Genomic DNA, 13,703 nt, shown 5'->3' on the forward strand with positions numbered 1-13,703 from the left:
ATGATGGGGCTTACTTCTAAATACTATGTGTAGGGTCATCTATAAATAAACAAAAGCTACCATGCATTATTAGAAACAGAGGCTGGATGACCATCTGTTGGGGGTGTTTTGATTGTGAGTTCCTGCATGGCAGGGGTAGGACTGGTCTCTTCCAACTCTATGGTTCTGTAGATCAACTTGAATGTTTTGCTTTCTGTATCAAAATAAGTTTCAAACAAACCATGTCTCCCTCTCAGTGTAACTAGTTAGAATTCTCCCTTCAAACCACTTCCCAAATATTGTCTTACCAAGTTAATGCCAAAACCAGCAACATCTATTTTAAGTTCAATCCTTTTTTTTAAAATTGGTTTTGTAATTGAACGTCACAGAAATGTTGAATATTTTGTCATTTGTGAATAAAGTGTAACCTGAATCACTTGACTTTCTTTTCCCACTGAATCCATCATAATATTAGTCTCGCTTTGGTAGATCTTTTTTCACAGTCTACAACATAATCCAGGAAGAATAACATCCATTAATTCTATTAAAAAAACAAGATGTAAGAACTTCCAGTTCATTTGCTTTCTTAAACTCAATGAAGCTTTCCTTTGAGAGTGCTGTGCTGCTGGAAATTAAACTTGATTAATCATACCTGTCTATAACTGTTGGACTCCAGCTAGAAAACCATGGATAACTAGGAAAAATATAATTAGAAGTAAACTTATTTTTACAGTAATTGTTGACAGTGAAATTAACAAAGATCTGATGTGTTCATTTTTCAAAGGGTGAACCAGGTTTCATTGGTCCACAGGGAGAACCTGGATTACCAGGATTACCAGGGACAAAGGTATGCTTTATATTATTATTTTTTCCTTATCGTGTCTATCTTTCTTCATACTGCTTAATTCAAAACCTAATTCTTTGCCTACACCAAAATGTATTAACCCACCTAACCATTAAAGTCAAACTGGAATGCTACATAAGCAGGGAATCTTCCAAAGAATGAGATAGCCCCCCCTCTTTTTTTTTTTTTTTTTTTTAGAATAGCAGGTTATTTTTAAAGTCTAGAAATCTAGAATTAATTACTTCTCTGTTTTTTCCTGTGTAACTAAAATAAATAAAAGTACATTAGGGTTAACTTATGTGGCCAGCAGGGTTGGCTGATCACTGCCTCTCTTCAGTCTTCAGCTTTGCACAGTCCAGTCACAAGAAATTGTGGGGGGCATTTTTCCCTTTGTACTGTGTCTATTCCCTGATGACAGAAAGGAAATAATTTGACTTTTAATTAGAAGTAGAAAGTTCTTATTTTTAAAAAGCAACCAGAAGGGACACCAATGGAAATTTTGCATCCAAAATGATAGCAGCTTTGAAGCAGTTGAGGTTCAATATTTATTGAAACTATAGAAGTGGGCTGGTGAGATATACTTTTTTAAATGCACACAATTAATGTCAAATCTTGTTCGTACTTTAGTTCCATACTGATTCAAGAGCTGTTTTTCCGATTCCTGTTGTTCTTGTGTGCCTTCAGGTCATTTCTGACTTATGGCTACCCTAAGTTTAAGGCATGAGGTTTTCTTGGCAAGATTTGTTCAAAGAATTTGCTTTTGCCTTCTAATGGAGTCAAGAGAGTGAGGATTGGCCAAAATCACCAAGTGGGCTTCCTTGACCAAGCAGGAATTCTAATCCTATTCTCCAGTGTCATAATCCAACACTGAAACCACTACACCATACTCTCTTTCCTCTTTTTTGAATCATAATGGGGTATTCTTTCTAATATTCCATCATGATTCATAGAACACAGTATTTAGCTCCTTGGGACAAGAAATTGGTTATGATTTTTGGTGGAGGAGGTGCTACTTAAAATGCCATGTACAATGAGATATAATAATAATATACAGTAATCTAATAAAGATATAATAATTATTTCTTACCTGCTTCTCCCCATGGATCGAGGTAGAGAACAATAACAAATAACAATTAACAAACAATATCAGTTAAACACCAGAAAGATGACCGTGTAGTAATAAATAAAGCTAGAATATTACTTGTTCTCTGCATGTGCTTGATGGGGCAAATGGGACATTCTATCATTCTTCCTTTTATTGGAACTGTCAGAAGCTTCTAAACTTCTAGATTACTTTGATGGTCAGAAATACTCTTTGGAAAGTGAAAAATCAAATCCCGCTTTGATTTATTATTTTTAAATGTAGCTATTTTATAAAGTCAAGAATGGACAGCTTCTGTGGATCAATTTCTTCCCAGCACTGCCAGAGGTCACATGCCATGGTGCCACATGCTATCAGAATTTGGTAATGGAAATAACATATGTTGGAAATGCAACTACACTCAGTACTTAAAGCATTAGAGAGAGTATCAGTGATAGGTTTAAATAGTTTTCAATGACCCACAAATGTCTTAGACCATTTTCACACTACATATAGCACCTTGATTCCACTTTAACTGCCATGCCTGAATCCTACAGATTTCTAAGTTTTGTAGTTTGGGGAGGCACTAGAGCTCTGTGACAAAGAATTCTAAGTACCTTGTCATGAACTGCAAATTCCAGAATAACATAGGCATGGCAGTTAAAGTGGAATCATAATACTATAATTTTCTAGTGAGAAAGATCCCAGAGGGAGCAATGATAGGGTTAAATAGGTTTCAGTGACCCAAGCAAGGAATCTACAACAGAATGAGACCATTATCTTGTTTAAAATGACAAAATTTTGTAAAAGCCTAGAAATCTAGAACTAATTACCTCTCTGGTTTTTCTACCTTTCTGGTTTTGCTTGGTAAGTATCACTCTGTCTTTCCATCTCTTCTGTACATAAACTAAACTCTCCAATATTAGTATAATTTATACTCTAAGGTATATTTCCCCTATTTTATCACTTCTACTAAAACTGAGTAAACGTAGGCCTCATCTGAAGTGCAGAAATAATGCAGTGTCACCACTTTAACTACCATGGCTCAATGCCATGACATATTGGGATTTGTCGTTTGTTGTAGCACCAAAACTCTCTGGCAGAGAAGGCTAATTATTTCAAAAGTAAAGGTTGTCAAATTGTATCTGACTATTGGGGGGGGGGTGCTCATTTTTGTTACTAAGTCAAAGAGCAGTGTTGTCAAAGAGTATTCTGTGATCCATTCGGGAGAGGCGGGAAAAATAAATAAATTATTATTATACATTATTATTATTATCATGTGACCAGTATGACTACATTTTGTTTACCTTCACACCAAAGTGGTACCTATTTGCATTTGCATGCTTTTGAACTGCTAGGTTGGCAGAAGCTGGGACTAGTGATGGGAGCTCACCCCATCACATGGCTACTAGGTCTCGAACTGCCAACCTGCCGATCTTTCAGTCAACAGAGTCAGTGTCTTAACCTCTTTACCCAAAACTACAAATCCCAGAATTCTACAGCATTGAGCCATGGCAGTTAAAGCAGTGTCAAACTGCATTATTTCCACAGTGCAAGATGAGGCCACAGGCATGGGACAGACCGTCCAAAAAGGACGGTCTCCTGGTGCCTAGCTTTGGTCCGCGGGGAAGCCGCAGCCTCCAGACCGTGGGACTTCCCTGTGGCTCGATTATGACACCGCAGTGCGCCAATGCTGCACTCATGACATCATAATGGTGCTGTGATGTGTGGACGCTAGGCGTCAGTCACGTAATGAGGGCGGCACCCATCTGTACGCGGTGCCGCCATTTTGACGCCCTCATCACGTGCGAGGGCCATTTAGAAGCGCCCTTCTGGACCGGGCCTTAGGTAGCTTTCCTGTCTTTAGTGAAGTTCTTCCAATAAAGCCTTAATTTGTTTCTTTAGCCATTAGTGTTTTTACTTCATTGTCTGAATAGGTAGTTGCTGCGCACATGCGCTCTGATGCAATTAAAAAAACCACTTCAGTTTAAAACAAGGCATGAAAAGAGCATGCATGTTCTTGTAAGGGCAGACTGTGCTTCTGGGAAGACTGAGGCATTCCTTTAAAATGGCAAAAATGTGGGGACGTTTTACCATCACTGCTGGACCACTGAACTTTGGCAAAAGTCTAACGACATGAGGTGGCACAAGTGGGTGAGGCCACATGTTTCCCACAGGAGTGCATGTCACCATTTGTTGTTTTGCATTTTCAAGTCATTTCTGAGTTACGGTAACCCTAGGGGAGACACTACCATAGGGTTTTCCAACCCTTGTCCAAGGTCACCCACTGGGTTTCCGTGGCTGAGCCAGGATTCACACCCTGTTCTCCAGAGCCATAGTCCAGTGCTCAAACCACTACACCACACTGGCTTTACCCTACAGTACACCAAACCTTCAGTGGGTGAAGCAATGTCATTTTTTTAGCTGTCTTGCTGCTTACCTTGACAACAGGATCAAAAGAAAGTGTAAGATGCTCCTGGAACAAATAAAGCAAAGCCTTGGTGACAACACTTCAAAAATGATCACTTTATCTCTTCATTTTTACGTGCTTTATATTCCATTCAATCTGCAGTTTTGGGCTGGGTTTTGTTGTTGTTTTCATACTGAAAACACAGACAGAGTAACATAAAGCATTTCCTTCTAAAACATAATTTATTTTCCCAAAGAAAGGTTTGTCACTGTGCTGAACATTTGTCAGTTTGAAATATGCTGTGCTGCTGATCACTTCAGTTTTTCAAAAACTGCTTGGTACCACACCACACACGGATGGTGTTCTGTAATGTTTCTGCATGTTGTGATTTTTGACAGGGTGAAAGGGGAGATGCAGGGCCTCCCGGGAAAGGTGAACGAGGTGAGCCTGGAGCTGCAGGACCAAAGGTCAGTCTGGTTTAACTTTGGAAATATTTTATGAGCTTTTTGGAGTAGCAGGCTTAATTTTTTAAAAAAGAAAACTTCTGCTAGTGAATGTTAAAGCAAATAGGTAAAAATGAACTTCAGTGTGATTTAGGTTGCATTCCAGATTGAATGAACTGATTGAAATGCACGCCAGTCACCTTGGGACATGGAAAATTATTTATGTAAACTGAGGAATCTAGTATTTAAAATGAACAATGCAAGCATGCATGGTTTTTTTATTCATAATTGTTATTGAAATCAGTGACACATTTGCAGAGCACATCTATGCAGAATAATGCTGTAAAGTGCAGGCTTTTGCACTGTTTTCAGCAGAACAAAACGTCTGCTTAGAGTGATTTCTAATTTTTCATTTGAAATTAGCAGGGACTACACACACACACACATGCGCACATTGTTAACTTTTTGTTGCACTAAATTTTTAGAAATTCCATGTTCTTATTTATTGTAACATTGTCATTTATTAAAATGAGAACATTTAAAAAAAACTACCAATGATTATTTCTTTACTGTAAGATTTGTACATGAACCTTCTGAAGAAATGGGACAAAATATGGCTGACAATAAAATCAAAACAAGTACAGAATGTATTTAAAAACTATTTAGCAATATCTATTTAGTTGGGATAAAGAGATATTAATTTCCTGGATTAATCTGTTGGGTGAGTTCCATGGAACTTCTGCATTTGCCTTAACTTCTTAAATAATGTTTTCAAACTCTCTCCAAAACCAGAGTTTCTTGAGTTCTGTTTTTTCTAAGTTCAGTACTTAAAGCCTATTTATAATGGATTTCTACACATGGTCATGTGAAACTGCCATACCTGAGGTTCATCATTTGGTATATGTTAGCAATTGCTCCAAATACATTTGTGCTGTAATGCCAAATACTTAATTCTGTGTGTATGGATGAGTGCATTTTAGTGTATTCTCAAGAAATTTATTCTGGTATGGACTTGTTGGTAGTTTCGAGGAGAATGCTGTTTGGAAATGTGGCCTTCATGAATATGACCCAATCCAATTTTGGTACCACAGTAAAAACAGGAACATATTTTGCAGTTGTGACGTCTGGATTATATTAATTAGCTTTTTAATTAACATTACCTCAATTCACGTCATTAATGTTACTTTTTGTATTTTTGCACAATTCTGTTTTCAGTACTATGTGCTGAGACATTTTGATCTTTCAGTTGATGTATTTGTTAGTTCATCCACAGAAATAGGTAGAAGGCAGATTCTTTCAGTATACAAAATTCTATGGCATGCCTAGAAAGAACACTCTCTCACTATGCTTGGAGGAGGTAGTACATAGTGCTGAGATCTGGTCTAGAACCTGAATTTAGTAGTATCATTGAGCTAACGGAAGGACTGTTGTGCTAGTGCATAGGAATTTGCATACTTGCACAAGGGAGGGATACAACTCAGTTTTTCATTCTTCAAGTAGTTGTGCAAGAGGTATTCATACCCATCAACTACATCCTACACAGTTATGCTTGATGTTTTTTTGTTTTGCTAGCATCATGTTGGATTGAGATCAAAATGATTCTCTTTCAGCTATCAAATGATAATACTACATGTAACAAGTTGATCTCTGGGTGGAGAAAATTCAGCAAGTTCCCTAGTGCACACAGAGAACTGTTTGTATGAAGGTCTTTCATTGCTTTTCAATACCTCTTTTTTGAAAAACTGATTTCCTTTCAAGCTGTTGTCTCAAATACATCACTACAACCTATACTCATTAACACTAAGTCATTCAGTATTCCTTTACCAAAATACATCTCTTGGTATAGATTCATCATAGAATTCACTTTAATATAAAATGACTCTATTACATTTTTAACGGCTGGTTGTCAATACTAATTCTTTTGACTGAGTTCTTTTCTTTTTCTGTCCTTTATTCTACTGTCCATCTTATATGTGTTCCATCATGCAGGGAAAGTCAGGCGAATCTGGAGCTAGAGGCCCAAAGGGGTCAAAGGTTAGTAATAACCAAATGTTGGTTTTATTAGTGCAATGAGATGGGGTGGTGAGGTATTTGGAGAAGGGATCTGTCTTTCTATGTATTTCATATATGTATGTACTTCTTCAAACACCAGGGTCATTTCTGTTAAAATAAGAATAAAAGCAATATAAAATTGCACATCAATGGACAGGGAATCCACTCCCTCAGCACTGGCTGCACCCATTCCTTGAAATGTCCAATCTGGCCATGGTAACACATGCTTTGAATACATCTCATATGAATCGCTGTAACACACTCCTGTGGTGAGCTGCCTTTGGGAACTATATGGAAACTTCAGCAGGTCCAAACTGTTGCAGATGGGCTGCTGACAATTACAAGGAACACATAACCCACCTGTTGAAACAGCTTAATGAGATACCAGTCCGTTTCTAGGCAGAATTCACAGTGCTCAAAGCCCTACATGGCTTGGGTCAACACTAGTTGAAGGGCTGTATCTTGCCATACAAGAGTTTTAAGATCTTCGAGGGAAAGCTATTTGTTAAAGTTTTTGTTGTTGTTGTATGACTTCAAACTTTTGACATCTCTAAACTGTGTTGGATAAAAAGCAGATTTTATTCTTAAAAGGTCATGAAATTGTGTCAGAGTGTGCTTCTTAGAGCCTTTGATAAACTATCAGAATTGTCCAAGACATTGTATTCCCTGTCACCATGTATGAATGTGAGAGCTGGACAGTGAAGAAGGCAGATTGGGGGCAGGGATCAACTCATTTGAGCCATGCTACTGGAGAAGAGTGCTGAGGATACTGTGGACAGCCAAAAAGACTGAGGCTTGAACAGATGAAGTCTTAGTTTATAAAAAACAACAACATCCTCATTGGCCCCCACATACCGCATTCCTTGTAAGAGTTCCCTTCCTCTACCTATAATTAATTAAAGGTTAACCTCATTAATAGCTGACTGGTATTGATCAAGAGACTATCTAGTTCTCTCTATTAATCAAGGGACTATCATGTTCTTGCCTATTATTTTCTTTCCTACTTTCTTGTTCCGCTATTTCCCAGTTGGCTCTAATTGCCCAAATTAGGCAAAAGAAGGGACATCTCCTTTTCTTCCAGTGCTGGAGACATTAGGGCAGAGTTTGACACCACTTCAACTTCCATGTCGATGCTCTGAAATTGTGGAAATTGTAGTTTGGTGGGGCACTAGAGCACTCAAAGGCTAAATAGCTGACAAAACTACAAATTCCAGTTAAAGTGGTCTCAAATTGCTTTATTTCTGCAGTGTGGCAGCAGCCAATTGCTAGATCCTGAATGATGAAGAGTAAGAAGCAACAGCAGAGATTTGGCTGTTCCTATCTCTTGGAATATAGAACAGTGTCTTTTAGATAGTCTGCTTTGTTCCCTTCAAGGTAGCTTACTCCCCTCAGGTGAAGTGAACAAGTCCATTGTTGACATAAGATACAGTACCATTCATGATGCTCTTTACTCTGAGAGGAAAATGCCTTGGGTTAGCCCTGCCTTGCTCACATTCTTCCCTGTTCTGCTCCCTAATACACTGCCATTGGAAAAAAATCCCCTCCCAAAGACATAAGAGCTGTTTTTTTTCCTCCTAATGCTTAGTAAAAAAACAACAACACCATTATGCGATTCCCCTCTCTACTGTCCCTTAGTTTGTGCCTGACTTTCATGTGTCTTGCTTTAATCCAGTTCCATCACCAGCTTTATGATAACCAGTACACTGCTTGGCAGAAATGGATTTCATGTCTTCAATATTACAATGTACTGGCTCCTTCTAAAATTATTAAATTGAAATGTGGCTTATGAAACAGAGGTGGCACAAGAGATCAATTTCCCTGTGTGGCGACTGAAGTTCTATTATTGTGCTTTATTGTTTACAGCCTCACAACACAGACAACAGCTTTTGTCACAAAGCAAGTGGTATAAATTGTACATTTAGAGTTTTTAATCAGGCATGAGCAACTGCAGTGAGTCTGCAGGCAGTTTGGAGGCCTCATGGACTGCCACAAATGCTGGAAAAGAAAAAAGGGGAGAAATTGAAGATAGCTGGAAGTACCCTTCTGGTTTTGAAAAATTGACATTTTCAATGGGAAGGATTGCAACATAGCTCAAAAGTGAATTGGCTTCCCATGAGAGGTGATTCACTTTTAGTTGACAAGAAAAGAACAGTCTGGACAAGAGCTGCAAGAAGAGTGCTAGGAGGGGCTTCATTGATATGTAGTTACTGCACTTTGACCATCAGGCATGTTGCTATGTGAGGAAGGCAACGAGAGCATTGTCTTCAAATAAAAATTATACCTCTCAATGCAAGCTTCCTTCCCTTCCATGGATTCTAGCATTGTAGTAACTTAAACATTTAGTTGAGCATTTAGAAATATGTATGATATGGCGGTTTGAATTTTAGACTATGACTCTGGAGACCAAGGTTTGAATTCTCATTTGACCATGGCAACCCACTGGGTAGCCTTAGCAAGTGACACTCTTTCAGCCTCAGAAGAAGGCAAAGGCAAACCCCCTCTAATCCAGTCTTCCAAGAAAATCCCATGATAGGTTTGATTTGTGGCCATCACAATTCAAAAATGACTTGAAGGGATTCAGAAACAACTAATCCAAAGGCAAAGTTACCAAGAGAATGTAAAAGCACCAAATATAACAAAAGTGGGTGATTTTCAGTGTCTCACTCTCTGCAATGCTAGAAACTGGGTAACTGGAAGAACATTTCATTTGGTAGGGCAGAATTCTTATTTTGCACCCCTGTAGCTATATCCTTGTTGTCTATCTCTGGTCTAATAGAGAAATATTTGACACAAATGTCTCTGTTTTTTAATACTAGTCTCTATAATTCTTATGCTTTATTTTTACTGCCCTATACTAATTCTGCTACTAGTTTAACCAAACTTCATGATTTACTGTGTGCTGATCAAAACGAAACAGTCTTACTGGTAAGTGATGAAGTACTTCTGTCCAGAGCCCAGAGAAGGTATTTCTTTGGACTACTATGACCAGAATCACCCAGGCAGCGGGGCCAATGGCCCTGCTCATTGAAGCATCATGGGAGTTGTAGTGCAATAAAGGAATATCTCTAAAACTCTGCTTCTATACTGAAAACAATCTAGCAAAGCAAACCTGTGGCTGATCATAGATGGAAGTGGAACAAACCCCCTCTATGTGTAGAGCTCTTTTTTTCCAGAATGAGCAGTCCAAAATATATGCTTGGGCTACACTTATATATACATTATATTCAATGAATTTCATTTTTTGCTCATGCTTCTGTGTTGATCAAGGGTGCTCTGTTAACTTTTTTTTTTCTTTGTAATATGCAATTTTAGTAAAGTTAATATGTTTATAAACCAATATTGCCTTTTTACTAGGGTGATCCTGGAGACAAAGGTGGTCTGGGGGCAACAGGACCACGGGTGAGTGACCTAATTTAGCTTGCAGTTTCTGTTTGCCTTTCCTTTCTCACTTATCAGACTCAGATTGACATTCTGATCAGCATTCACTTTTGTTTATGTAGCGTCACATTTACCTTGGTTCCCTCCATGTGTGAGAGAGACTTTGACTTGTTAACTGGGTATACATCTCTGTGTGTGATAGGTATGTGCACAGATACATATCACCTCACTCTGCAATGAGGACTGGAGAAATTATTTCCATTTGTTTCAGTTTTGAGGACAGAGTATACAGGAAAGAGTCTGTTAATCTCTTTCTTTCCAGCTGCAACCCACAGTCACTTCCGTCCTGACATATATGCTCCAGTTCAGCTACATGGAAGTCTTCAATAGAAACCAGTCTGAAAGCTAGGCAAGTTTTATTATCCCTACATTGCAGACTAGGGGAGAGCTCAAACTAGAGACTTCTTTATTTGCAGCTCAGTTTCTTAGATAATACCCCACCACTATCCACCAGAGGATTTCAGTCTTAGGCTGGAATTGTTTTAGGGTAGCATGTTATATCTGGTTGTGGTGGCACAGTGCTTAAATGATCTAGTGGCACAGTGGTTAAATGCCACTACTGCAGCCACTCACAGCCACAAGATTGTGAGTTTGATCCCAGGCAGGGCTCCAGGGTCCACTCAGCCCTCTATCCTTTTGTAGGTAGGTAAAATGAGTACCCAACTGAAGGAATTGGCTTACACATTGTAAACCACTTAGGGAATGTTAATTCACTGGTAAGCAGTATAGACATGTACTTGCTATTGCTATTGCTGTTTTGTGTTTTTCCAAGTCCATAGTACAGCCAATCATTTCACAAGCACAGACACAGCCCTCTCTCTCATTTTTACTTGGTAGATGGGAAGCTAATCAACTATTGTGTAGTGGAGGATCCAGCATAACTGCATTGGGATATATTTACACTGTTGGCTTTATTGTTTAAAAAGTAGCCGTATATATAATCTGCAATGCAACCATAACCCTACGTATTTAGTAAGCATGTATGTTGCATATATGAAGAAAAATGTTTGCTAGTTTCATCCTTTGCACTTTCACTTTCCTCACACAAAGTTGGTATGTCTTAATGGGAGGACCTGTCCATTTGAAGCAGCCAGTCTCTATGTTCTGGCTCATTCAGGGATATAACAAACTCTTCTGTTCAGACATGTTTCTCTTATGTGTATAGAACACACACTTGCAGTCATCATGAACACTCATAAATCCATTGTGTTCAGACTGGAGCCAGCAGCTAGTTCATTATTTAAACTAAATAGTAGCAGAATAGAATCATGATGCACATTGTAGATCCGGGAAGCTTTTAGGCATCCTTTCTCAGATTAGTTGAAAGTTGGAGAAGTCAGTCATTTGGATATTTTACTCTTGGTTAAATCAATATGGTGGAGCTTTGGTGATGGGATGAATATGTTACAGGGCCCACCTGGACAAAAAGGTGATCAAGGTGCCACAGAAATCATTGACTACAATGGCAATATCCATGAAGCATTACAGGTATGTGATCTGAAAAAATACACAGTATGCATAATTGTGTGCCTTTTGATGAGAGATTTGAATGAATAATCATGCTCTCCATGTTACTAGCATAGGTCAGGAGAAGAGCATGTGCTTTGAAAGTATTAATTGTATGGTTCAATTCCAGCTAAATATTTCTGCAGATCTGGAGTAGGCAGTGCGGAAATAGGTGGTTTAGGAAAACAACATTCTGATTCCTTGCAAAGGATCTTTGTGAATATGTGTGCTAACACTAATCTAGAACTTTCTTTTGCTGGGTGTTTTTCCTTTAGTCTTTCCATAGCTGCATTTAGAAAAATGAAATGACTGTATATCTCCAGGCCTTTGCTTAATCTTGTAATGGGTGTGGAACAGATTTGCTTTGTAACTTTTTGTTCTGAGACTTCATTTGAAGAGGTTCCAGTAGAACAGCCTGTGTTTCATTTCAAATAATAATTATTAAAACCAGAAAGTCTTTTTCTTGATATCTTCGTGCCCCTCCATCATCTAAATGGAAGAGTTGATTACTTTAATTTAAGAGCCAAATAACTCAATGAAGAAATAACAAACAGCCAGGATCCAAATTAGTAAATAAATGGACTAAAAATTAACCTCCATAATACATTTATTGGTTGTTTTGTGATTTGCAATCTATTAAAACAAAGTGTAGTCTAGGAATATTGCAGGATATAAGATGCAGGAGGGGAAAATATGGCAATTATTCATAACTGAAGTTACTTGCAGATAGAGGCACTAGCCTGCCTACTTGAAAGTATGTTTGCTCACAGCTGGATAAAGTACATGGATAAAGAGTGATGTCACCACATGAAACACAACCATCTGCAAGTCATTTCTGAGAAGACAGTACTGCTGATTTCAGTCTAACCTGTTTTTAAAAGAGTATGTTACAGTGGTGTGGTTTATAATCTCCATAATTTCATGAGGAGCAACATCACCTCCATGATTTACCTTATATACTGTCACTCTTCTCTTTGCATGTATTATTTGCATATATCAATGAGACCTGAGAACCACCCCTATAAATACATCTAAAAGCACTCGCAAGACCTAAATAATAAGAAATAATCTAAAGTTCTAAAAAAAACAACCCAATTGTAGAAGATCTTTGAATATTGGTCTTTGAATATTAAAAGAAATGAATGGTGGTACTGCACTATATTAGTTGTACCCTAACAATTGGCAGTGATCTTCTGCTCTTCTGTGTGTTGGAAGTTCTCACATTTTAAGTTCATGGTGAAGTTAGAGAAAATGCCATCTTTGGCAGTTGTTCAGCTCCTCTAAGGATCTATAATGCTATTTCAAATAGAAATTGAAGCCCTGATGGCGCAGTGGTTAAATGCCTATACTGCAGCCACTCACTCAAAACCATAAAGTTGCAAGTTCAATACCAGCGAAAGGGCTCAAGCTTGACTCAGGCTTGCATCCTTCCAAGTTTGCTAAAATGAGTACCCAAATTGTTGGGGGCAATTAGCTTACAGTTGTAAACTGCTTGGACACTGCTAGTTCAGTATGAAGCATTATATAAATGAAGCTGTTTTTTTTTTTAATTGGCACTGTTGTTCTCTATAAGCCCATTCTCCAAGATGTGTGCTTTAAGACCTGGGAAATAAACTAAGATAGAGTTTTGCACAATGATTTGCAATTCCTCTGAGTCATTTCTTCTACTTTATTACATGAGAGTATGCAGTATCATAGAAATCTGTAAGGGATAGATAATAATCTAAGGCGGTGTACAGACTGCCCCTTTGGGGCGGTCTGCACCCGCCCCTTTCCCCGACGGATCGGGGCCTGAGCTGCCACATTGGCAACCCTGGAAGCCCCAATCCGTCGCTTTTCCTGGCTTCGGGGAAGTGGCAAAAGGTCGCTTCCCTGCGGCCTGGAAAGGAGTGTCCTTGGGGCTTCATTTTGACACCAAGTGCGTGTACAGATACTGTTTTTTAAATACAG

General features: G+C 38.5%; 1 protein-coding gene across 2 annotated transcripts in view; it reads left to right on the forward strand.

The window, feature by feature from the left end:
• The window catches only part of COL25A1 (collagen type XXV alpha 1 chain), a 374,446-nt gene that overhangs the window by 314,663 nt on the left and 46,080 nt on the right, over positions 1–13,703 (forward strand). For both annotated transcript variants that reach the window (XM_042469542.1, XM_042469543.1), the window contains exons 21-25: positions 764–826; positions 4,713–4,781; positions 6,747–6,791; positions 10,164–10,208; positions 11,658–11,735. In XM_042469542.1, coding sequence (XP_042325476.1) covers positions 764–826; positions 4,713–4,781; positions 6,747–6,791; positions 10,164–10,208; positions 11,658–11,735 — 300 coding nt within the window. The remainder of the gene's footprint in view (positions 1–763; positions 827–4,712; positions 4,782–6,746; positions 6,792–10,163; positions 10,209–11,657; positions 11,736–13,703) is intronic.

The sequence above is a fragment of the Sceloporus undulatus genome, chromosome 5, assembly GCF_019175285.1.
Source record: "Sceloporus undulatus isolate JIND9_A2432 ecotype Alabama chromosome 5, SceUnd_v1.1, whole genome shotgun sequence".
NCBI lineage: Eukaryota > Metazoa > Chordata > Lepidosauria > Squamata > Phrynosomatidae > Sceloporus > Sceloporus undulatus.